General features: G+C 41.1%; 1 protein-coding gene across 2 annotated transcripts in view; it reads right to left on the bottom strand.

Annotated features, from left to right (window-relative positions):
• LOC146869098 (E3 ubiquitin-protein ligase TRIM39-like) overlaps positions 1 to 24,686 on the bottom strand; it is a 185,878-nt gene that overhangs the window by 25,578 nt on the left and 135,614 nt on the right. For both annotated transcript variants that reach the window (XM_085603632.1, XM_085603794.1), the window contains 2 exons: positions 5,813 to 5,835; positions 1,640 to 1,815 (listed from right to left, as the gene is read on the bottom strand). In XM_085603632.1, coding sequence (XP_085459758.1) covers positions 1,640 to 1,815; positions 5,813 to 5,835 — 199 coding nt within the window. The remainder of the gene's footprint in view (positions 1 to 1,639; positions 1,816 to 5,812; positions 5,836 to 24,686) is intronic.

The raw sequence follows: 24,686 nt of genomic DNA, 5'->3' as shown, positions 1-24,686 counted from the left end.
GTCCACCATTCAGATCAAGAACCTTTTAACTGCAATTGTTACTGCCTGTATAGTAGTAAAATCAATCCGATAATGCCTACTTAGTGTAAAGAAAGGTAGGGATGCATGAATAGGAAATGCCACAAATGTTCAAAACTTAATAAAAAAGCAAGCATTCCCGCATACTGTTACAAGCTGTCTGCCTTTTCCCTAGGAAGAGATCTTATCCTATGGTTTAACAGTCCCTGAAGTCTGGACAGTGGATGAGGCTTAAACCGTGTGAATAGCTTTAGTAGAAGGTAAGTATCAGAAATTGGTGCAGCCAGGAGAAGAGAAGTATCTGTAAATAGTACGCGCTGTGCAGCTTTAATGTAAGAAAAAAATGTTTACTACACTAAAGCTGATTTTGATGAGTGCTTTAGCAACTGATAAGAGATGCCCCTTTTAAGATATATTAAATACAATATAACTCACGCAAAACCTAAAAAACGATAATGGGGTTGCAAATTATGTGAGGAGGCGGAGACCTGAAGTCCTACTCAAGAAACCCCTACTATGGTATTGGGTGAATTATTCATCCTTTGTATGACTAATATTAATGGAGTACAATTTGTTTCAAGAGATATGCAAGAGTATCTAGAAAGAATGAGTATTGTTCATGAAAAGGTAGCTCTCTTTAGACCTCAAGCTAATGGTCTGGTGGAAAGGGTTAATCGTATAATAATGGACAATAATCAGTTATCCCTTGAGAATGGGTTGTCGTGGAGGGAGGAGTTGCAGAAAATGATGCGGGTGCATAGGATTACTCCTCATTCCCCACTGGGATAGCTCCTTTTGTATCCCTCAAAGGGAGAGAACCAGGTAAAAAAGAATGTCCTGTTTGGTTATGTAAGAAGGATAAGATATGGGTTGATCATGAGGAAATGTTGAGGAAAGTCAATGCGGGTCAAGAAAAGATGAAGGATGCGTATAATTCTAGAAAGGGAGTTAAACAGATAACGTTGCATGTAAGTGATTGGGTTGTGGTGCGGAAGAATGAATGGGTCCGTAAAGGTGAAAATAAATATATGGGACCTTTACAAGTCAAAAATGTGAAATCTAATATTGTGATATTGGAAGATGATACGATGTTGTAGTTTAGGAAATGTTTGTAAAGTGCCAAAGCCATAGGATATTTCCTTGAAGCATAATTTAGGAATTTAGAATATTAATTCTCAATGTACATTTATTTTATGTATTATTAGATAAACAAAATGTTAATTTTATTAATCTTTTTGGATTCTCATGATCTTGTTTTACATGTGTTTGTTGTTTTGTATAAAAGGGAGATATGTAGAGATCTCCAGCTAGTAGATGTCATGGAATTGTTACCTAGTTACTTGTAGAATGACACGGGGAGGATTCTATGTGGTCAGTTGAAGAGAGCCATTGGATGTAAGGGAAGTTGCTCTCTGCTGGGATGCTGTTCTATCAATAAATCTACAAAGAAACTTCCAAAGAAACCTGTGAAGGCTCTTCTTTTCACATTCTTTGATACATATGCCCCCATATAACAATACATTTGCTAACTAAATATATGGGCAAGATGACAAATATGGACATTCAAAGTTTACTGGACATTTTTATAGTTAACACTAATGACAAGTTTGTGGTTTCTCACCCAATGATTCAATTATCTTAATCTGCAGGTCCTCCTCCTCCTCCTCCTCCTCCTCCTCCTCCTCCTTTTCCTCCTCCTCCTCCTCCTCCTCCTCCGATTCTTCCTCCTCGTCTGTCTCCTCTTTGTTGTCCGTTAAGGTATCACCATTAGTTTGCTGAGGTTTCATATTTTTATACCTTGGAAACAGACAAATAGAGATGCTATGAAATTCCCATCTGCTCAGACGGTAAGGGTAGGACAGAATTTATGCATTGAGCCAGTAAAAATATAAAGTAATAATAAAAGAAATGGATGTATACAGTGAGTAGGGAGTATTTACTCAGAGAAAAATGAAGAATGGAACACCAAGCCACAAACAAAAAATTTATATAGTAGAAAACATTTTGAGCCAAAGGCCATAAAAGGACAAATACAGAATATAAAACATATTCTTTACAGCAGATAAAAATGCACACCATAAAAGTCACAAAATAAAGTAGCAATAAAATATGAGAAGGTTGAGCATATAAAGTGCAATAAATAGGCAGAAGCAGTCAACAGTCAAGGTGCATAGTGATAATGCATGGAAATCTCAAAGGGAATTCATTGCTCGAATTAGACTTCCATAATGAACGCACATCACACCGCACCTCCGGCTCCTATAATAAGTGACAGAAAAGTGACAGAAATAAAATAATAAAAACTATCCTAACTAAATCAACCAAAATACATTCAAAATGTACATAGAAAGTGGATTAAATGAGTACAACAATTAACAATTTAATTAAGTGTATTAAAAAATGTGATCGTGCTGCATCAGGATTGCCAAAAGGGGTTCTAGATCCGAGTTGGAGAAATTCTAGAGCACATACATCAGGACGCAAGCATCTACTAATAACAAACACTAGAATCCTAGAGGAATTAGAGGTGATGATCCTCTGAGCAGTCCGGAATCTGTCTAGGCCCAGACTGAGGCACAAAGCATGAATCCATTTGTGTCTAGGGCCGGCATAGTAAGGACAGAAAAAGAGGAAATGGTCAATGGGCTCAGATTTCTACTTGCATAGGTTGCACTCAATCGAGGAAGGACAGCCTAGAGGCCATTTATTGAGAAAGGCTTTTAGAGGTAGGATGCCCAAATGTAATTTAATATAAAGAATTTTAGCAAGGGGAAGGTCAATCTCGTCAAGGAAAGCCTCACATTTTGGAAATGGTTTATGGGAATTGGGAAGAAATAGATCCCAGATTAGTAGAGTAGTGCCACTGGGCCATTGTAAAATCCCAGCCAGTTTAAACTAAAAGTAAGCTTGAATTTGAATTAATAGACCCAGGTGAGGTGTAAATTGAATGGGACCTAACTTCGCAAACTATTCATTACATTAAGGTGCAAGAACTCCTTCATCTTATTCCCTGTTTCGAGATTCATGACTTCTAGAAGATCCCTTCTATATACATTCAATTTGCAATGGGACCAGAGCCTGACCCAGTGTAGACGCAGTTTAAGGGCAGCAAGATGTTCAATACTTTTATGGGTAGTATGCAGGATGTTCAATACTTTTATGGAGAGTATCAATAATTATGTGTATGGACGGTGCAGACTGGGTCATTTGAGCAGTAATTTAACTTCATCTCCTTGACCTTTAACAAGTTAAGGTTGGCAGGTCCCCATAATTCAGCTCCACAGAGAGCTGCTGATTGAGCTTTGGTCCTATAAACTTTCAAGGCAGGAGAAATTGGCTGAAATTTGGAGGATTTATGCATTTTCAAGATGCCAGCAAAAGTATGAGGGATGATCAAACTACTATGAGGATCTGGGGGGACCACGAGAGGAAGTTACTGATTCCAACCCTAAGATAGATGAACGTTTGTACAGTCTCTAGTGCGGTAGTGCCTAAAGTGAATTTATACTTGAGATTCTTATGGGATCTAAAAACTAATAATTTAGTCTTTTGCAAGTTAATTTCAAGCCCCCAGATAGGTAGAAATCCTCAAGTTTAGATAGGAGATTTTGTAAGCTGGACGTGGTCCTAGAAATGAGAACAGTATCGTCTGGGAAGTGGAGCGCAGAGATCTGGAGTCCGCTCAACTTCGGGCTGTCAATTTTGCAGGTGTTAAGATGGTCAACAACCCCGTAAATGATGAGAGAAAATAAGGAAGGCACTAGCACGCACCCCTGTCAAACGCTCCTACGTACAAGGATGGGCTATAAAGAGGTATGTATGTATGTTTATGGTATATCTATAGCACGATCAAAGCCAATAGGCAGGGGAGCGATATACTTGGTCAAAGACCAGAATACAGTCAATGAGGAATAGGAGCATAGATAGGTTGTCCCAGATACTGGGTGCATATATGGAAACGGCTTTTTGCCTTGTTAATCTGCAGTCTGATGGTGTCCTGCTGTGGTTGTGCCGAGGACCACCATATATAATGACCTCCTCTGCAAGATAAGTGGGGTGTTGGTCGTGATGGTGGGATAAATAAGGATTATATGACCTCTGATTGCAAAGTAATGGAGAAGAAGTTCAACTAGGCCAATGGAATAAACCCAGGCATCAACCTGGACACCAGATCCATCACCTCTGCAGGCTTTCACATACTCCGCATACTCAGAAAAAGCATCACAAGGCTCCCTTCTGACAGCAGAAAGACGGTCACCCAGGCTCTTCTAACAAGCAGACTGGACTACGGCAATGCCCTCTGCAACAGCATCTCTGCAAACCTGCTGCACAAGCTGCAAACCATACAAAACGCTGCTGCCAGACTGGTACTCAACATTGCTCGCCTCATGCACATCACACCTCACCTCCGACAAATTAACTGGCTCCCAGTCTTGAAATGCTGCAAGTTCAAGATGCTCACCCATGCCTACAAGGCACTAAACAACCTGCGTTCAACCTATCTCAACCACAGACTACACTTAAACCAACCAACCAACCAGGACCCTCCACTCGGCATCACTCGCCCTCACACACACACACACACCTTAGTATCCATAGAAGTAAGACAGAAGGCAGGTCGTTCTCCTGCTTGGCAGCCAAATGCTGAAATGACCTCGCCCAGCATATTAGGATAGCCACGTCTCTTACAGAGTTTCACAAGAAACTGGAAACTTAGCTTTTTAACAGAACCATCTTGCACAGCCTGCACCTAGTCAATGCCTGGATACCCACACGGGCGACAACTTCACGCTCTACCAATCCACGTTACATTACATAACAAAGATAAGAATGGGACATAGAATGTATACGGTGAGGAAAATCAAACTGTCACTTGCACTGTACAACACTAACTAGGTTCCTGAGTTATATAATAATATTAAGTAAATGTGACTAAATTATATTCAAATGCGCTGAAAGTGAAACAGTTGAGAAGAAGTATGTTAGAAAACTAATATTATTGTAAATAACTTGTCATTATATAGCACATCATATTACGCTTCTACTGTTTCTAGGTGCAGTAAAAATTAGAATTATAAACTATTTCAATGTTATTTAATTGCTCAATGCCAGAAGGAGGAAAGCCTGAGTCTGCGCATCTTTAGAATCCTGCATGGTTCAGCAGCAATCATTCAACCCAGTAAGCCAGACAATATTATAATACTGCTTTATAACATAAACTTTATCTTAGAAGGGGATCTTACTGTAGATAAGAGAAAAACAGAAAAGAAACAGGTACATAAAAAACAAAGGCAAAAGAAGGACTAGAAACGAAGACAAAGAGGGAAGTATAATGGAAGAGCAAAAAAGACAAAAGTAAAAATAAAAAAAGAAAATATTCACAATAAGCAAAAAAGTAAGATATAGGCCACATTAAGAGAATGGAAATTAGTGCATGAAATTAAAGGAATAATAAAACTATGAAAAAATAAAGGAACATTAGAAAATTAAAAGTAAACGAAATAGGGGGAAATAAATGGAAACAAGAAAATGAATAAGAAGATGGCAAAGACCATAAAAAAAACTATACAGGTGGGCAAAATTATAAAAAACAAAGAACATATAAAGAAAAAATATGATCATACATCTCCCCGTAGAATCGCATGTTTCTATGCTCCTCACACCCAACTAGAGCTATTGAAAAATGAGGTCACACAAGGGGCAAAAACATGAAGAAGACTGCAGTGTGATAAAAGTAATTTTAATGACTCTTTAATTTTTTTATATGGTGAGCCGTCAAAGAAGGAAATCGTACCTGCTCAAAGCGGTCTTCGCATCCTGGGGAGTGAAACACAAACAGATTAACACGTGACAATAGAGTTTATGTTCACATTAAAATTAACATTTTTTAAAAGTTATTCACAAGTTGACTAATAACAAATGACTACATACAAATATGTTAATATTGAACATACATTTCTATTACGGACCTTCACAGACGAAGTATCAAGTACAGATTTACTTTAACCCATGAATGCATTCAGTTAAATCGAGCTCTAACAAAAGTCATAAATGGTCCTTTCCTGAAGAAAGGATTAAACCACATACATAAAGATCAGATGATTGTATGGGGCAGAGTAATTTCTAAATGATATGCAATCAGTTTCTCAGCTTCTGCAGGACCTTTGGACTAAATATGGAGCAGAACATCTGTGAGATCCTGGTACCAGCAGAAAGGATCACTCAAGGCAGGTTGTGGGTAGGAGTTGTAGTTTATTCCTTAGTAAGAAGATACCATCCAGGTCCCAGCCACTGGATCCACCAACAGTTCATCAGCTCATTTGTATCATCTTGAGGAAATCAATGCCACTGGTGGAGGGCAGTATAGAGGAGGACGACCAGCAATGGGAAAACTGGATTGGCCAGTCGCTGGAGTCTTGTGCTCCTCTTAAAAAAAAAAAAAAGAGGTCTAACCAAAACACCCAGCATAGGAACACCCCATGGTACAATAATCTCCTGCTTACACTAAAGAAGCAATGCAAGAGACTAGAAAGGGACTGGAGAAAGGAGTACGATCCAGTACTAAAAGATAAATATAAAACCGCCATCCAATTCTACCACAAAGAGCTAAAAACAATGCAAGCAGATTTCCTTAAGGAATATATCACCCAGTCTATGAACTCCCCTAAGGAACTCTTTAGAATAGTTGAAACCCTGACCTCACCCCGGGATGCTAATGGATCCATAAAGCCCACCAAAGATCGATGCAATGAAATAGCCTCCTCCTTTCACAAGAAAGTGTTAGATATCTATAGTCTCTTCCAGAAGCCACCTCAGCCAATGCAGGAGGAGGTATACATAGCCTGTGAACCGGCATCAGCCCCAAGTCTCTGACAATTCCCTCCACTAGAGGATGAGGCTATCCTCAAACTAATCCAGTCTACGAAATCAGGCTCCCCGCTTGACTCAGCACCCCTGCACGCCCTGCTCAAGGTGACTGAGACAATACTCCCTATACTAAGGAGTATCCTCAATAAATCTCTCGAGTCTGGCTGGGTCCCACAATCGTGGAAGCATGCTGTGATAAGACCTATCCTCAAAAAGCCCCATCTGGATCCTGAAACTTTCAGCAATTTGCGACATATCTCGCTTCTTCCCCTTCTTAGCAAAATGTTGGAAAAGCATGTAAACCATATTTTAGTTAACTTCATTGAAGAGAATAAATTACTCCATCCAACACAGATGGGTTTCCGTGCCCTCCATGGCACGGAGACAGCTCTTCTGGCAGTCACTGAGGAATTAAAAGCCTTATTAGATAACGGAGGATCTGCAGCCGTCATCCTTCTGGATCTCAGTGCGGCCTTTGATGCTGTCAATCATGCCAAACTGAAAGATAGAAGGAAGGAGATCGGTATCAGGGACAAAGCTTTAGATTGGCTCGGCTCTTACCTGGACGACCGATCCTTCCAAGTTATGGAAAAGGACTGTCTCTCAGACCCCCGGCCCATAAAATTCGGAGTGCCACAGGGCTCTTCTCTTAGCCCCACGCGATTTAATATTTATGTAAGACAACCAGCCTCTAGAACGCAGGAGTTCGGCATTTCAGGTTTGTCGTATGCCAACGACACGCAGCTGATCGTCTCTAAGCCAAGCACTCCCAACCAAGACAATATTTAATTGGTTCCATGTTTGACCAAATTATACCACTGGATGTCAAACAATTACCTTAAATTAAACGGAGTAAAGACCGAAATCATGATTCTGGGGAATATGCCTATCCCCAGGCCACTGAATAACTGGCCTTCATGCTTGGGAAATCCACCTACGCCCAGACCAGTCATAAAAAAACCTAGGGATCTGGTTGGATAGTTCCCTTGCAATGAATCAACAGGCTATTAAACTGGCTGGCACTTGTTTCGGGCTTTTAAGAATGCTCAGAAAGATACTGGATCTTATCCCAGAGCAGCTAAGGAAAACAGTCCTACAGGCCCTCGTAGTCTCTCGACTGGACTATGGGAATTCTCTTTACCTAGGATCTCCTAAGTATGTGATTAAAAGGCTGCAGATGGTGCAGAACGCAGCCACGAGGCTCCTGCTTAATCTTCCTAGGCACACCCTGGTAAGAGAGCCCCTTACACACCTCCACTGGCTACTAATCAATGCTAGGGTAAAGTTTAAATCCCTATGCATTGGTCACAAGGTCTTGAATAATAAATGTCCGGACAAACTCAAAACCCTGATAACCGTGCAAGAGCCGACTAGACTGCTGAGGTCGTCCCACCTGCACCTTCTACATTCCACCAGAATTAAAAAATCTTGTTGGGGGGTAGATCCTTCGCCCATCTGAGTCCTAAATTGTGGAACGATCTTCGCCTTGAACTGAGAGTATTGCAAAATGAACTGGCCTTCAGAAAGAAGCTGTAGACTTGGCTGTTTCCCCTCTCTCCTTAAGTGGACTACACTCCCACCACAGCACTTTTGGTCAGCGTGGGAAGCCTTCGGGTAACCAGGCGCTCTATAAATCCCAAAATCAAAAAATAAAAATAAAACATTCCAACCCCTCATGTAACTAGGATATATTCCCTGGTTACCATGGCACTGCAGAACAGCAAGCTATAGATGCCACACACCTCCCCTCTTTTACCCCCCCAAAAAACAGTGTATGCAAAAGAAAGAAAGATAGAATCAAGAGTGAAGAGAGAATTAAAAAGGAGAGAAGAGAGAAAGACAAACAAAAACAACAAAACTCAAAAGACTTTGCACTTACAATCTATTGTATAAAGTCCTTCGCACTAACCATTTACTGTACAAAGTCCTTCAAAAAGGATGGTTTCTTGCTGACCCTAGAGGACAATCTAGGAATGACAAACGGACCATGGTTGTCGTTACCCTTTACAGAGGGATGTATGACGTTACAACGCACACTTTTACAACGCATGCACTTACAACGCATTTTTTACAATGCATAATCCATTACAACGCATGACATTACAACGCATGACACTACAACGCATTTTTAAAAAATACCTTTACAACGCATTTCCATTACAACGCATACTACCTTTACAACGCATACCATTACAACGCATAATATTAAATTACATTTAAGGTAAGTATTAGATAGTATAGGGGTAAAAGTTACTTTTCTAACTCCTGGGGGTGCAACAGTAGGGTAAGTGTTGGATAGTATAGGGGTAAAAATTACTATTCTAACTCAAGGGGGTGCAACAGTGGGGTAAGTGTTGGATAGTATAGGGGTAAAAATTACTATTCTAACTCCAGGGGGTGCAACAGTAGGGTAAGTGTTGGATAGTATAGGGGTAAAAATTACTATTCTAACTCCAGGGGGTGCAACAGTAGGATAAGTGTTGGACAGTATAGGGGTAAAAATTACTATTCTAACTCCAGGGGGTGCAACAGTAGGGTAAGTGTTGGATAGTATAGGGGTAAAAATTACTATTCTAACTCCAGGGGGTGCAACAGTAGGGTAAGTGTTGGATAGTATAGGGGTAAAAATTACTATTCTAACTCCAGGGGGTGCAACAGTAGGGTAAGTGTTGGATAGTATAGGGGTAAAAATTACTATTCTAAATCCAGGGGGTGCAACAGTAGGGTAAGTGTTGGATAGTATAGGGGTAAAAATTACTATTCTAACTCCAGGGGGTGCAACAGTAGGGTAAGTGTTGGATAGTATAGGGGTAAAAATTACTATTCTAACTCCAGGGGGTGCAACAGTAGGGTAAGTGTTGGATAGTGTAGTGTAATATTATGCGTTGTAATGGTATGCGTTGTAATGGTAGTATGCGTTGTAATGGAATGCGTTGTAAAGGTAGTTTTTAAAAATGCGTTGTAGTGTCATGCGTTGTAATGTCATGCGTTGTAATGGATTATGCGTTGTAAAAAATGCGTTGTAAAGGTAGTGCGTTGTAAAAGTTGCGTTGTAAAGGTTGTTCCCCTTTACAGAGGGATCAGAGAGACACACAGGCCTATTTTATGGAACAACTCTTCCCAGGTTCCAAATGCGGTGATCTTGAGTCTTAATGGCATTCTTAAACACTTTGATTACTCGAATGGGTTTGGAAAACTTGGAACTTAATCCAGGCTGTTTTATGACCACAATGTCACCAACAGCAACCACAGTATCCTTAGTGGCCTTTCTAGAATCAAAATAGGATTTCCTTGCTAAGATTTTACCAACCTCTCTTTCCCGCAACTCAGTGCGTACATTCTTAGTTGCAGACCCTTCCAAGTCACTTACCCATATTGGCTCCACCAGAGTACAAGGAGATCTGCCTCTGAACAAAACAAAAGGAGATTTCCCATTTATACTGTGAGAAGTCAACCTATAAATCTGGAGAAGTGTGGCTCAATGATTAGAGCGGCAGACCCGGATGCAGAGATCTAGCCCGGGACCAGGGTTCAATTCCCCGCCTCGGCGGGTCTTGGGCTCAAAAATTCCACGGACCTGATAATTCTTGCCTCGGTGCCATTCCAATCACGGAGTCCCACTCTGCAACTCTGGGCAATAGCTTGCTTAATCTCCACGATGGCCCCCACAACTAAGGATGCCTGGCCTCCACCTTGGGGGTGCCCAGGAGTGGACGCCTCACAGGGAAAGCCAGGATGGGTTCCACAGCGGTATTCGTACAAGCGCCTTGAGACCCTTGCGGGTGAGTAGTGCGCTATACAAGTATCAATTTACATTTACATTAAATCTCCACCTTCTTTATGACTTTCTTCTTCTAATTGAGACCACTACCTTTGGCGAAAGCAATGACCCTTTCAAAACTCTGTTAAACCTTTCCACCATTCCACTGGTTTCAGGAGGATAGAGGGAACACTTCTTGTGCTTGATACCATGATTCTATAAGAAAGTTTCCATCTCTTGTGAAACCAATTGAACACCATTGTCAGTTAAGATGGTGTCTGGGTAACCTTCACTAGCCATGAGGTTCTCTAAAAACTCAATCACGTTTTTAGTTTCAATCCCACTCGTGAAGCAAAACTTCAGGCCATCCCGAAAACATGTCTATAACGACTATGACAAACAGCTGTTGCCCTTCAGAATGAATGGGGCCCAGAATATCTAAGGCAATTTCCTTCCACGGTCCACGAGGTAATTCTCTGACCACCATGGGTTGTACTCTCACAACTTTTGACTTCTCACACAATGCACATGCAAAACAATCTCTTACCAGACTTTCTACTTGCAAGTCCATCCCAGGACACCAATAAGAGGAGCGAAGCCTCTCCTTTGTTTTGAACATCTCTAAATGAGAAATATGCGCCAAATCAATCAATTTACTGCGGAGCTTAAGAGGGGGTACCAATCTTGTCCCACAAAGTAAAAGATCACTAGGCACCCCCAACTCATCTTTCACACTGAAGGTGCGGGTAGTGCAAAATTTTGTATACCCCCCCATTCTGCATGTTTATACTAATTAGAATAATCTATTAATTTTAATAGAATTAATGTGTTTGCATGAAGTTTAATCAACATTACTAATGTATGAAATACACGTGGGATTTGCATTTTGCATGGCTAAATAATTTGTAATTAACATATGTACGCATACTAACATTAGAAAAATAGAATATCGCATGATATATGTTGCTTTTGTGACGTTTTCGTAGTGTTGCACCAGATGACATCAATGGGTGAATATGAACGCTTTAAATGTCACCATACGCTAGATAATTACAAGCACATAGGGGAATTAGTGAGGGTTTAACATTTTATTCATTATTTCTACGTATGTATTACTCTTTTGTGTTTGTTTCGCTTAAGTTGTCCTTTGGGCCTAAAACCAAGATGGCCGCCAAATTGACACAACGGGATGGCCACCATTCCACGAGGTTTCGGACGAAGTGCGCATGTGTTACAACATGTACCAGTGGCCTCGGCATGACCCCGCTCTCGTTGTACCCAAGCAAGGTCACGGTGGGAGTCCTGCCAAGTATCTTGACAAAGGACTTTTACAAAAACCGGAACCATCAAGAAAAATGACATAACCTCTTGAACTGTGTGAAACCTCACCGGACGATCCTAACCGACCAATGGGTGAAGGCCAAATTTTGTAAAATGTATCTTCTAGACCTTACTTTCATTATAAAAAGATGGTAGAATAGAGAGGGTTTTATATATGCTGCTACTACTACGTTGCGTGCTTTCCTTTTTGCTGACGGAGACGACGGTGACGCTACGTGACTGCTGTGCTCCTGAATCTTTGACAGACTGAATTGCTGCCCATTTCTTTGATGAACTAAGGACTTCCTAAATCTATGGGCACTGATAGATGTTTGCACGGCTCTGTTCCTTGTCCGCTCTTGGGACTGTAGTGTGTTGCATGAAGAACTTTCAAATTCTGACTGATTGACGACCAAATTTGATGACTGAGAGGACGACCGATAGCCAGATTAGGTAAATATGGTGTTCTGTGATTTGCGTATGACCAATAAATTTACTAGATGGAACTAAATTCTTGCATTAATTAGATAAACAAAATATTGATTAACAAGGAAATGTGTTGTGGTCGTTTATTGAGAGAGGATAGATCAGGATCTTGAGTGTGTTTTAGCGGGACTAAATCACCCTACCAATCCAACTAAATGATCCATTGATCACGTGGGAGGAGTATCTTAATGTTTAGGTTTACGATGTGTAGATATAAGGTTTAATGTATAGATGTGTAAAAAAAATTCTCTCTATAGGTTATAAGGTATTCCTTTCATGTCAGCGCTTGGAATATTCATCTCTCCTGTAAGTGCAGACCAGTGAGAAGTGAAGTGTGAATGTTGGTGTTATGGGTCCCACCACTGATTGAAAGAGTGAATGTGTTAATGTGATATTTGGTCTGTGACGAAGGGAGGATATTAGGTACGGGGTTTTGTCGCGATTCCCGTTACCCAGGTTTCCGCGCTGCAACAGTTGTTCTGGTAGCAGAGTTATGGTTTTTATTGTTTTGGTGATTATTGCTTGTAAATAGCTTATTGATTATTGGAAAGTATTGGTTTATGTATTAACACTCTATGTTGAGTCGCGTCAGGTTCTATGTTGTTTGCACAGCTTCTGGGAAGTAGGAAGTCGGGAGTTTGTAATGGTTCCGTAGTGTAGCAGAGGTAAGCGCTGTTCTCGGGAAAGATGGAATTGTTGTTGCCCTGTAGGTACACAGGAGAAACGTGTAACGATTGAAGTTGCACGACGCATTGTCTGGGTTCGAATCGGTGACATCGTCGTGTGTTGCCATTAGAAATATCTCCTGTATGAAAGAAGTGTATGGTAGCGAAGGTCACTTGTGAAATTTTGGTCTTCGGTACCAGGAATCCAGAAGGAGCTCTGATCACGCTTATCACTGGAAAGGTAATAGGTGCTCCCTAAGCTTGTTAGAAGGATAAAGTAGAGGGAAGTGCTACTTTGTTAACGAATGTCATAATTCTGTAGTAGGACAGACTGTTCGCTGTTCTCGGGAAAGACAGAATTCTGTGTGAATGAACTACATTTTTCCGTCTGAAAGTGCGTGAATGAAAAGGCATTCGGGTTAATTGCGAAACTCTGTTTTTTTTTCTCAGGAGCATTGGGTCTCCAACTAGGTGTCTTAATTCTGGAGAAACAGTTGGCTAAAGCTTGCTAGAAGGGTAAGGTAGAGGGATGTGCTACTTTATCAACGGAAGTAATGATTCTGTAGTAGGGCAGAGGTAAGCGCTGCTCTCGGGAAAGACGGAATTCTTGTGAAAAAGGTCATTGACTGTTCTTTGGTTAGCGAAGCGGACAATGGTGGCGTATTTATGTCGTTACTAACAGAATTGTGAATTTGAAGAACGTAAAAAGCTTACCGAGGGCATTTTGTAAAGGAGGGGTCAGCAGGAGCAGCGACAGCGAGAAAAGCTGACGTCAGAAAAGCCGCGCTGGGATTGGCTAGTCAGTGAGAAACGTAGACGCCCCTGATTAATGTGCTAGTGTATGCCGCGCTAGGAGTAGAGAAGTACAGGGTGATGTAGACGCTGCTGATTGGTGTGCAAGTGTGAGACGCGCTGGGATTGGAGAATTGCAGAAGTGACGTAGACGTTCCGGATTGGTGCGTTAGTGTGAGTCGCGCTACGATTGGTAAAAATAACAGAACAGTCGTAAGGAAAAGACTAGCGATACATGAAAGACAAAATGATGTATTACGATCCAAATGAAAAGGAGAAAAAGTCCTGGTTTGGGAAAATCAAGAAGTGGTTTAAAAAGGACAAACCGATTGTGACTAGGGAAGGACAATTGCTTCCCCCACCAAAAACCCCTGCATCCTATGTGGTTGCGAAATATGGATATCATACTCGTATTTGGTTAGACAATTGGGTAAAATACACCAAGAACTACGGAGTTTTAGCATTTCCAGAGCATGGTTCGCTTAATTTAGCGGTTTTGAGAAATTTGAGAGAGAAAATGATGAATCTAGAACCAAGACCTAGACCGACACAGTTTGAAGCACTGACAGAATGGGAAGATGAGATGCATGACAGAGAAAAGACAGAGGAGTGGCGGAAGATATAAGTACATGTTTGGTAGATATGGGCATGACACTCATGATGAGAGAATGAGAAGGTGGTGGAATGCAAGTATGACTGAAGGTCTGTTTCCTGTGAGAACTGCTGAAGAGGTAGAAAATGTACAGAAAAGAGACATAATGTAGAATCAGGAGGGTATTGAGTGCATGAATCGGAAGATGATGTTCTTGATGACATGTTTTATAAAAATCCACCTCCATATCAACCAGAATCTGAAATGTTGACACCAAGTGCCCCAATGAGAGAAACTTTGCGAATCATTAAGGCTGAACCAGTTCCCCAAGAATTAGGGAAAAATAATGCCATCAGAGAGAAAATCAGATGATAAAATGAGTGGCGAAAATTCAGCAGATTTAGTAAAAACAAGTTTAGAATTAACTGAAAAGATAAGAGAATTGACTAAAAATTTAGAAGCTGTAACTGTTCCAATGACTATAGGCCCTGTGATGCACATTTTTGATAAACAGAAAGATAGTAAACATTGTTTAACAGTTCCCTATAATAGTAATAAACAGACTGAAAAGCCAAAGCAGAGGCTAAATGAAAATCCATGGAAACAGACAATGATCGAGCCAAATGTTTCGAATAACCCATTTATAGGTCCAAATATAGCAGAAAGACACACAATGACAATGGAATCAGTATTAAGACTCAAAAAGACTTAGAACGAAGTAATGTAGAGAAACCAGTAGGTCCATCTTCAGAAGAATTGAGCGAATGGTTGAAAAGCTTGCAGAGAAAAGACAAAGAATCCCAATCAATAGATGTGGCCAAATTACGAATGGTACTAGAAAAGTTAATAGTAGGAACTATCCCCACAGAGAAGTTAAAAACTTATCAGGATGAGAAATTACTGTTCTTGTGCAACAGCGCAACATGGAGATCAAAAAATCTGCATGAAAGATTAGAAGAAGTAGCAAATGAAATGGGTATAGATATTGAAAAGGTGAAGGCTTTACAAAAACCATATTGGATAGATTTTACTGAAAATGATATTGAACATTTGAATACCATTGGACGAATAAGTCAGATTAAGGAGATAATTATTTTGTTGAGTAAATGGGGAGATGTGGATAAATGGAGAAGCAGGTGGTACCGAAAACGAGATGATGCCTCAGATAAAACATTTGCAGCGTTCCCTGTGAGAGAAAAGGAAAAGGTAGTAACAGAATGCCCCATGAGAGAAATTCCAGGAGGAGGATATGTGCATGTTCCATGGACTAGACAAGATATTTTGTCATTTATAAATGACTTCCCTCGACTACGCGAAAAGCCTGTCAAGTGGTATAGGCAAGTGGACAGATTTGTGAAATTATCTAAAGTATTATGGATTGATTTGAATAGTCTATTTGACATAATAGTACCAGCAGATTTATGGACAGAGTGCAAACTTATGATAAATTAGCCAACACAGGAATACCCTAGGTATCCAAAGACAGGAGCCCCTGATCCAGAAGTTATGAAGAAATATGAACAGGTTATTGCCTTTCTGAAAAATAAAGTACCTCCCAAAGAGACAGATTGGGTGAAAATTGACATAACTCATCAGGAAAGTAAGGAGTCATGCCTATTATGAAAGGTTGCTTTTGGCCTTTAAACAGTTCAGTGGTGATGAGAATTTGAGTGAGAAGGATTTGAGTCATTTTGTATACAGATTTGTATATGGTTTACGTCCAGAAATTAGTGAGATGATCAAAGAGCATACTGTAGATTGGTAAAACAAGAAAATAGATGAAGATGAAGCTATGTGGGCACAAGTAAAAGTGGCAGAGAGGCAGGAAGCTCAGTTAGTGGAACAAGCGAATAATACAGGACCCAGATCGAAATTCATTCCTTGGAAAGGTAAGGGAAATTTTAATATAGAAGAAGCTAAAAAGAAATTCCCATGTCATAATTGTGGTAGAGTAGGGCATTGGAAATCCGAGTGTAAATTTCCCCCAAGTACTAATAATGAAAATGCATCATTGAATCCACAGGTGCAGAATGAGGCGAGTGGTCAACCGCAGCGACAGCAGCAGGTTGTTACCCAACAGAATCAGGTGCCAAAACCACCTTTTCCACAAAGCAAAAACTCACAGAAATACAGTAATGAGACAGGATTCTACAATGAAGAATAGGTAACTAAGCTGCCGCGCGCTAGCGCTGTTTCACAGTTTTGGCTACAACGCGATGAGAGCGATTCAGAAGAAGGTTATTGATGGTGCCGAAGGGAGGAAGAGGAGTGCGTACTTGGCGCAACTCTAGAAGTAGACCAGACAGGCCCATTTGTGGATGGGAAGATAAATAATGAAAATATTACTTTCCTAGTTGATACTGATGCTACTCGATCAACTGTTAGGTCAGCTGATGTTAAGAATCTTCCTCTCTCGGATGAAACGATCCAAGTAGTTGGTGTATCCAACAGACAGATTAAAACTTATCTTACAGAACCAGTGAAAGTTAACATAGGGAAATTCTCTGAAATGCACCGCTTTGTCGTGTGCGACACAAGTCCTGTGAATTTGTTAGGTAGGGATTTGCTGTGCAAAATGAATTGCACTATATTCTGTACCCCTGATGGTATAGCATTTGAGACCCCTGATGAGGATGTGCTGTATAAGATGACTATGGCAAACCGGGAAACTAAGGTTACTGAAGCCTATGCTGTATTTAACCCTGATGAATTACCTAAAGTACTGAAACAGACTGTAAAGGCAGAGGTCTGGGATTTCATGGGAGAAGATGTGGGACTAATGAGAAATGCAGACCCAGTAAAAATAACTGTGAAAGAAGGAGTAAGCTATCCAAATGTCCCTCAATATAAAGTGACACCTGAGATAATTGAAGGAGTTACTCCTGTGATTGAAAAGATGATAAAACAAGGCATTTTGAGAGAAATAATGAGTAGTCCATGTAATTCCCCGATTATGGGACTGAAAAAGCCTAATGGAAAGTTCAGGATAGTGCAAGATTTGAGAAAAATAAACAAAATCGTTGTGTCATGTTGTCCCATTGTACCAAATCCATCTGTGATTTTGTATCAGATTCCCCATGATGCAGAATGGTAAACAGTGATTGATCTATGCCATGCTTTCTTTTCCATCCCTTTGCACCATGACAGCCAGCAAATTTTTGCGTTTCATTTCGGCGAGCGTATTTTGGCTTGGTGCCGAATTCCACAGGTGTATACAGAAAGCCCCTCAATATTTAATCAGATATTGAAGAAATCCTTAGAAAGTCTAGAGATGCCCGAGAATTCAGTGTTAGTCCAATATATCGACGACCTTCTTGTGGCGTAAGACACTATAGCTTTGCTGAATCATCTGGCTGATGGAGGACTTAAAGTGTCACCATCAAAGTTACAATTTTGCATGAAAGAAGTACATTATTTAGGCCATAATATTGAAAAAGGACTGAGAAAGATAACAATAGACAGAATCAGGATCATAAAAGGAATGAGAGCTCCCATGACGCAAAGAGAGGTGAGAAGGTTTCTGGGAATGGTTGGATACTGTCGCCAGTGGAAAAGCAATTTCTCCCTGATTGCAAAGCCTTTGGTACGTTTGACAAGAAGTGATGTGAGAGATCCAATTGATTTGAACAAAGAGGAATTGACAGCTTTTAAACGATTGAGAGATGGTTTGTGTGAAGCACCAGCATTGGGAATGCCTGATTATGAGAAGGAGTTCGAGTTGTATTGCAGCGAGAGGAATGGATGTGCACTTTCAGTGTTAATACGGAAGCATGGAAAGCTGAGGAGACCAACTGCATACTTTTCATCAATGCTAGACCCAGTAGTGTAGCCTTACCTGGGTGCTTGAAAGCAGTGGCTGCTACCTGTTGGAGTTTGGAACAGAGTGAAGGAATTGTGATGGGATATCCTGTGAAAGTGTTTGTACCTCATGATGTGGCAATCCTTTTAACAAGGAGTCGTACTCAGTACATGACACATAGTCGGCTGACTAAGTATGAGAAAGTCATATTAGGTGCAACGAATGTGAGTCTTGTGAGATGCTTGAATGTGAATCCTTCAACGTTATTGCCTGATGCTGAGAATGTGGAAGTCAGAGACGAAGCGGATCATGATTGTCTGGATGTACTCGATTTCTGTACCAAACCACGTCCTGGCATAAAAGATGTACCACTGCCAGAAAGTGATTTTGTGATGATTGTAGATGGTTCTTGCCTGAAAACAGATGATGGAATGTTGAGTGCAGCATATGCAGTATGCACGGTTGCAGCAGTGATGGAAGCATCCTACCCGAAAGGAGTAAGATCAGCCGAAGTAGCTGAATTTGTTGCTTTGACTAGAGCATGCAAGATTGGGAAAAGTGTGAGAGTGACTGTGATAACTGACAGCCAGTACGGATTTGGTGTGGTGCATGACTTTGGCCAAATATGGCTACAGAGAGGATTTTTGACATCAAGTGGAACTCCCATTAAGAATGCTGAAGTGGTTAGGAAGTTGCTTGAGGCGATACAGCTGCCTAAGCATTTGGCTGTTGTGAAGTGTGCTGCACACAGTCAGTCTGGCGATTACATCGCCATCGGCAACAAATACGCCAATGATATGGCCCAATACTGTGCACGTAATCAGAATTCAATTAACAGGGCAAAGGAGAAAGAAGTGACTTCTTGCACCTTAATGTTTACTAACATTATGGGTACGTGGGAGGAAGTAAGGCAGTTGCAGGAAGAAGCAGGAGATGAGGAAATGAAGCAGTGGGTAAAAGCAGGATGTGCACCAAGGGAAAAGGACCATGTGTGGGTCTATCGGGATGGAAGACCAGTTATGCCTGATAGCATGATGTCTGCCATGGCATGGATGTATCATGGTCAGGGACACATAGGGAGAGATGTCATGATCAGGTCGTTCAAGCAGACCTGGTACAATGCAAAATTTAGACTTGTAGCAGAAAGTCTTTGTCAGAGATGCCTTATATGTCAGCAATACAATCCTGGATGAAAGACAGTAGTGAGTCTGGGAACAATAGGTCGAGAAGGAGGGCCTTTTACCAGAATGCAAGAAAATTTCATTGAAATGCCTCCCTGTAACAGGTCGAGGTATGTTCTAGTTACGGTCTGTTTGTTTTCTAGATGGGTAGAAGCATTCCCAACAAGAAGAAATGATGGAATCACAGTGGCAAAATTGCTTTTGAGGGATTTTATTCCCAGATTCGGGTTCTCAGTAACAATTGAATCAGATCGAGGAAGACATTTCCATAATGAGATCATAAAATTGATTTGTGAAGCATTAAATGTACGACAAAAACGACATTGTGCCTATCGCCCAGAGACTTCTGGTGTGGTGGAACAAATTAATGGTACGATCAAAAACAGGACAGGGAAAATGATGTGTTTAGCCACGGGTATGAAATGGCCTGATTTCTTGCCTCTAGTACTCATGACTATTAGATCAATTCCAGACAGAACTACAGGGTTGAGCCCCCATGAAATTATCATGGGTAGAGCAATGCGTCATGTGTTCATACCAGTCAACAAGCTGTTGCCTATAACTGATGACACGGTGTTGGATTACTGTAAAAGCCTGGCTGACGCAGTTCATTCTGTGTTTCATCAGGTTGGAGCGGATGCCACCACCCTTGAAACGAAGCAAGCTCATGATCTGAGCCCAGGGGACTGGGTAAGAATCAAAGTACACAGAAGAAGAAACTGTTTGGTTCCATGGTGGGGAAAACCACGACAAGTGATTAGGACCACAACAACAGCTGTGAAGTGTGCTGGACTGAAGAACTGGATTCATGCAAGTCACACATTGAGAATTCCAAATCCAGTGGATAGCACAGAAAAAGAATATTTCGACGAATCTGAATCTAGTACTGAATAAGATGATGAAGAGGCAAGAACAAAAGAAAACCCTGAAAGGGGGGAATCAGAGTCAATTCTAACTTTTGTCCCCAGAAGCATTTCCCTGAGGAGAAGGTTACAGATTTCTGATACCAGCTCAGACTCAGAGACTGAACAAGGAACTCAACGTTTGAGAAAAGAAAAAGACAGTGAAAAGACAATCAAAGAAATTGCTGAGAGAGAAATTCCAGATGAAAAATTTAGAGAAATTCCACCTGAAATAACAAATCTAGATGGACAGGTGCCAGATACAGAGAGAGAGGGAAAGATTTCTGCGGAAGACCCCCGAGGAGGTTTAGGGAACTCCAACATCCAGTTAGAGGAAGGGACAAGTAGTCAGCAGGAAGATTGTGTGCCGGAGATTCGAGGAGGGACAGAAGTAGGGCAAACGAAAGAAGTGGTGGAAAGAGAAGCTGTTGAAAGTAAAAAAGCAAGTTGAAACAGAGTCAGAGGAAAGCGAAGACGAAGTACCAGAAAGTCGAGACCTAAGAAAGAGAGCTTGGAGAACTGAAAAGAATGATAAAGGAAGTAAACTGAAAAGAGCAGCAAAAGACGAACTTTGGCCGAATCAAATAAAAAGGCTGAGATATCGACTGACACGAGTAAATTCACCAAGAGCTGAACAGGTGAATGAAGTAACAAGTCAAGAGAAATCAAAAGATGAAGAAATAGCTGTATTTAAAGAAAGCAAAAGAACGAGGAAACCTAACCAGAAGTCGCCGGAATGGACGTATGTGGCCCTGCCTGAAGTAAAAGAAGAGGCGGATAGCCAAGGAAACCCAGAGGTGACTGTACCGGAAGTGGTTGAGGAAGACGAGGAATCGGAAATCCTGAGAGTTATCTTATCCGATATTGGAGAAGAAACGGATGTTCAGGACATTCTGTAGTCAGATCACGAAGGAAAGGTGAAAGATGATGAGATGCCAAACTGAATGAGACAAGAAAACTGCTAATGGAAAGACAATAAAATACGGGAAAAAGACAAAAACTGGTAGAACCAAGTAGGTGCTTAGAGCCTTGGGTTAGACAAACTAGTTGTGAAGTAGAGGAGGCTAAGTCAAAAGGCACTGATCATTTTTACAAAAATGGCAAACACAGATAGTAGAAAAGGTAGATGTATATTTTTGAAGAGATGGTGTACAATGTGTTGTTGTTGTACAGGATTATTAATGCTTCTGTGGAGTATACTAGCTCTGATGATCTCATTTAAGGTTACTATAGATACAATAGAAGGACATAGTGAAAACAAACCTAATATAGAAAAGATTCAAAAGGTAGTTCCAACTAGAATAGATAGAAACTATTTGCATAAAGACAGGTCTATAACTGATTTTTCTAACAATGTATTTTCAAAATTATTGTATGAATATGTAAAGACAGTGGACATAAGGGACTGCTACGTCTGTATGCAGTTACCTGCATCTGTATCAGAGGGAGTGACCTATCACCACCTTCCAGTAACTTATGGAATAACATGTAGTGTAATAGCTAGTTTATTTTACCAAACAGGGAAGTCAGAGTATTATTTTTCAGATGTAGATAACATATTTTCACAAGTACCATCAATTAACAAGCTAAACAAGGTAAAACCTGCCAAGGTATTAGGTGAATTTTTCTTAGATACTAAAGAACTAACAGTATATATTTAGAAATAATTTGACTTGCAGTTTAAAGAAAGAAGAAAAGACATTTTTGGATATGGTTGAAGAAAGGAGATTAAAAATGCAAAGGAAAGCATCTGAGGGAAAAGTGGAAAAGACAGTTTGGGATGTTGAAATGGAAAAACACTTGAAAGGAGAAGCTAGTCCATGTTGCCAATACCACTAACCTGTAGGCTCGCAAGGCTCAATCCACAGGAGCGACGATAAATTCTCCACCTCTCCTCAAGACAAGTTATGAATGCAGGATCTACAAATACCTACACGCACAAACTGGCATAAGGAGATGTGGGGATTCAGAAACCAGGGTGTGTTACTTCCAAATCCCCCAGCCGGCTCAGTTTAGCATGGACCCAGAACGAGATGAGTGGAGCCCTAGAGAAAAGATAAGGAAATATTATAAATCCGTTTACCCCCAATACCAAGTGACTATTGTCTCAAGGCTTGCTTTATAGAAATGGAAAACTTCTTACCAGCTGGACATCTCAGGAAGACCGTTACAGAATCCACATGTTGTTTGTACTGCAGAAAAATGGCGTCTTTACTGGCAGTATTAATCTGCACTACGAAGAAGACTGAGGCTAAAATAATAATAAGGTTGGTCTGAGCAAGGAGGATATCCAAATAATGAGTAAGCCAGTCCAAATAAAATCAGAGCGGATTCAGGAGCCTTTCTACACCGCACAATTAGCAGTAGCTCTGTGACCGCCTATAGCTCAATGCCTACGCGTTTACTCGGTCCAAAACAATCACGCGTTTAGATGCGTGTTTCCTCTTTGAAGTATTGGGAAAAAGTGGCAAGCGCGACCATGTCTTACTTCAAACACGGCCGCATAAAAAAGCAATAGAAAAGCAAAACTCAGTCAAAAATATGCAGACTTGGTGGCGTCTTACTTCTAGAACGCGTATTCAAACAAACGATCTACGCTGGCGGCTTCTTTCATGCAACGGCGTTTCTTGCTGAGGCTAACGCGGCCGCAGCAGCTTAATTAAACACGACCGCGTTTCTGGCTGGAGTTAACGCGGCGACGGCTGCTTAATTAATATGAGAGCGGGGGGGAGCCAGCACAAAGGACGGAAGCAGTCCAAAGATGAATCCGTGTAAATCAGGAACAACAGGAACGTGAAAGGGCAGCGGTAGTTGGGAAATCTCCAGTCCGATACTGGGAGGAAGCTGAGTCAAAAACTTCATGTCCAACAGAGAAGGGGGGTTGTAGGAGGATTCTTGATACGAGGTACACAAGAATATGGGGAGAGCCAGGAGTCGAGTCAAACTTCGAAAGCCAAGAAACAGCTTCTGCAGCTGGTGTGTATTTAAAGGTGGGGAGTATCAACAAACTCCACCTCCCATAGAGCCGGTAGGGACCGTCAATAAAGTGTTTTCAATTTCTAAAAGCAAGCACCGACGCTTTCTGTATGCTCAAAGGAATGGTGCATGAGGCTTGGGATCTAACAGTTCTCCCACCCAAAGGTCTATGTACAGGTCGGGGTTTTGTGGGATGTAGGGCATGGAACCTGCGAACTTACACAGGGGCGTGTACATTTTCTGCCGGTTCCCAGGACCTATCTTCAGGGCCATAACCCACCCAATCTATCAGATACTGGAGTTTTTCCCTGCATCTACGTGAATCCATGATCCTTTTTACTTGATATTCTATTTCTCCATTTACCATGATAGGGGGAGGTGGTTCCTCAGGGTCAGACGGGGATATATATTCCTTAAGCAAGGAAGTATGAAACACGGGATAGATCTGCATTTCTGCCGGTAACTCTAATTTCATTGTAACAGGAGAAATGACCTTGATAATGGTATATGGCCCTATGTAACGGGGTTGTAACTTGCGGGCTCCTTCTAATCTCAAGTTCTTGGTGGCTAACCATACCTTGTCACCTACTTTATATGCTGGAGCAGGCAAACGATGTTTGTCAGCTTGTTGCTTCATTGCTTCTTTTGCTTTGTGTAATTCAAGCCTTGCAGTTTCCCAAATATTGGAAAGATTGGCATGATGTGTTTGAATAGAAGGGGTATTCACTAAGTGGGGGGGCAAGGCAAAGGGCAATATTCTAGGATGGTAAGCATTGGCAAAGAAAAAGGGAGCTACACCCGTGGATAAATGTGTGGTGTTATTATATGCAAATTCTGCTAAAGGCAAAGCCTGAACCCAATCAGAAGTGATAGTTGATAACAAACAGCGTAAGTATTGGTCCAATGTTTGATTGGTTCTTTCTGTTTGTCCATCTGTTTGCCGGTGGTACGCAGTAGACAGTCAATGGTCAATACCCAAGGTGGTACATAATCCTTGCCAAAAACGTGAAATAAACTGGGCTCCCCTGTCTGTGATAACGATAGAGGGCAGGCCATGCAAACGGACTACATTGTCAATGAACACCTGTGTCAAGGCAGTTTTTTCAAGGGAATATTCAAGGGAATAAAGTGAGCCATCTTGGTGAACATGTCAACTACCACTAAAATGAGAGTACCATGGTGTCCAGGGAGGTCTGTGATGAAATCCATACTGATTGTATGCCATGGAGCCGAAGGTATAGGTGTGGGACGAAGCAACCCAGCAGGGGCCAAATGTAGAGATTTCTGTCTAGCGCAGACCGGTCATGATATCGCTGTTCATACCTTTC

Source organism: Triturus cristatus, chromosome 1_1 (genome assembly GCF_964204655.1).
Source record: "Triturus cristatus chromosome 1_1, aTriCri1.1, whole genome shotgun sequence".
Lineage (NCBI taxonomy): Eukaryota > Metazoa > Chordata > Amphibia > Caudata > Salamandridae > Triturus > Triturus cristatus.
The sequence above is the reverse complement of the archived record's forward strand: the minus strand, read 5'-3'. Positions and strand labels throughout refer to the sequence as shown.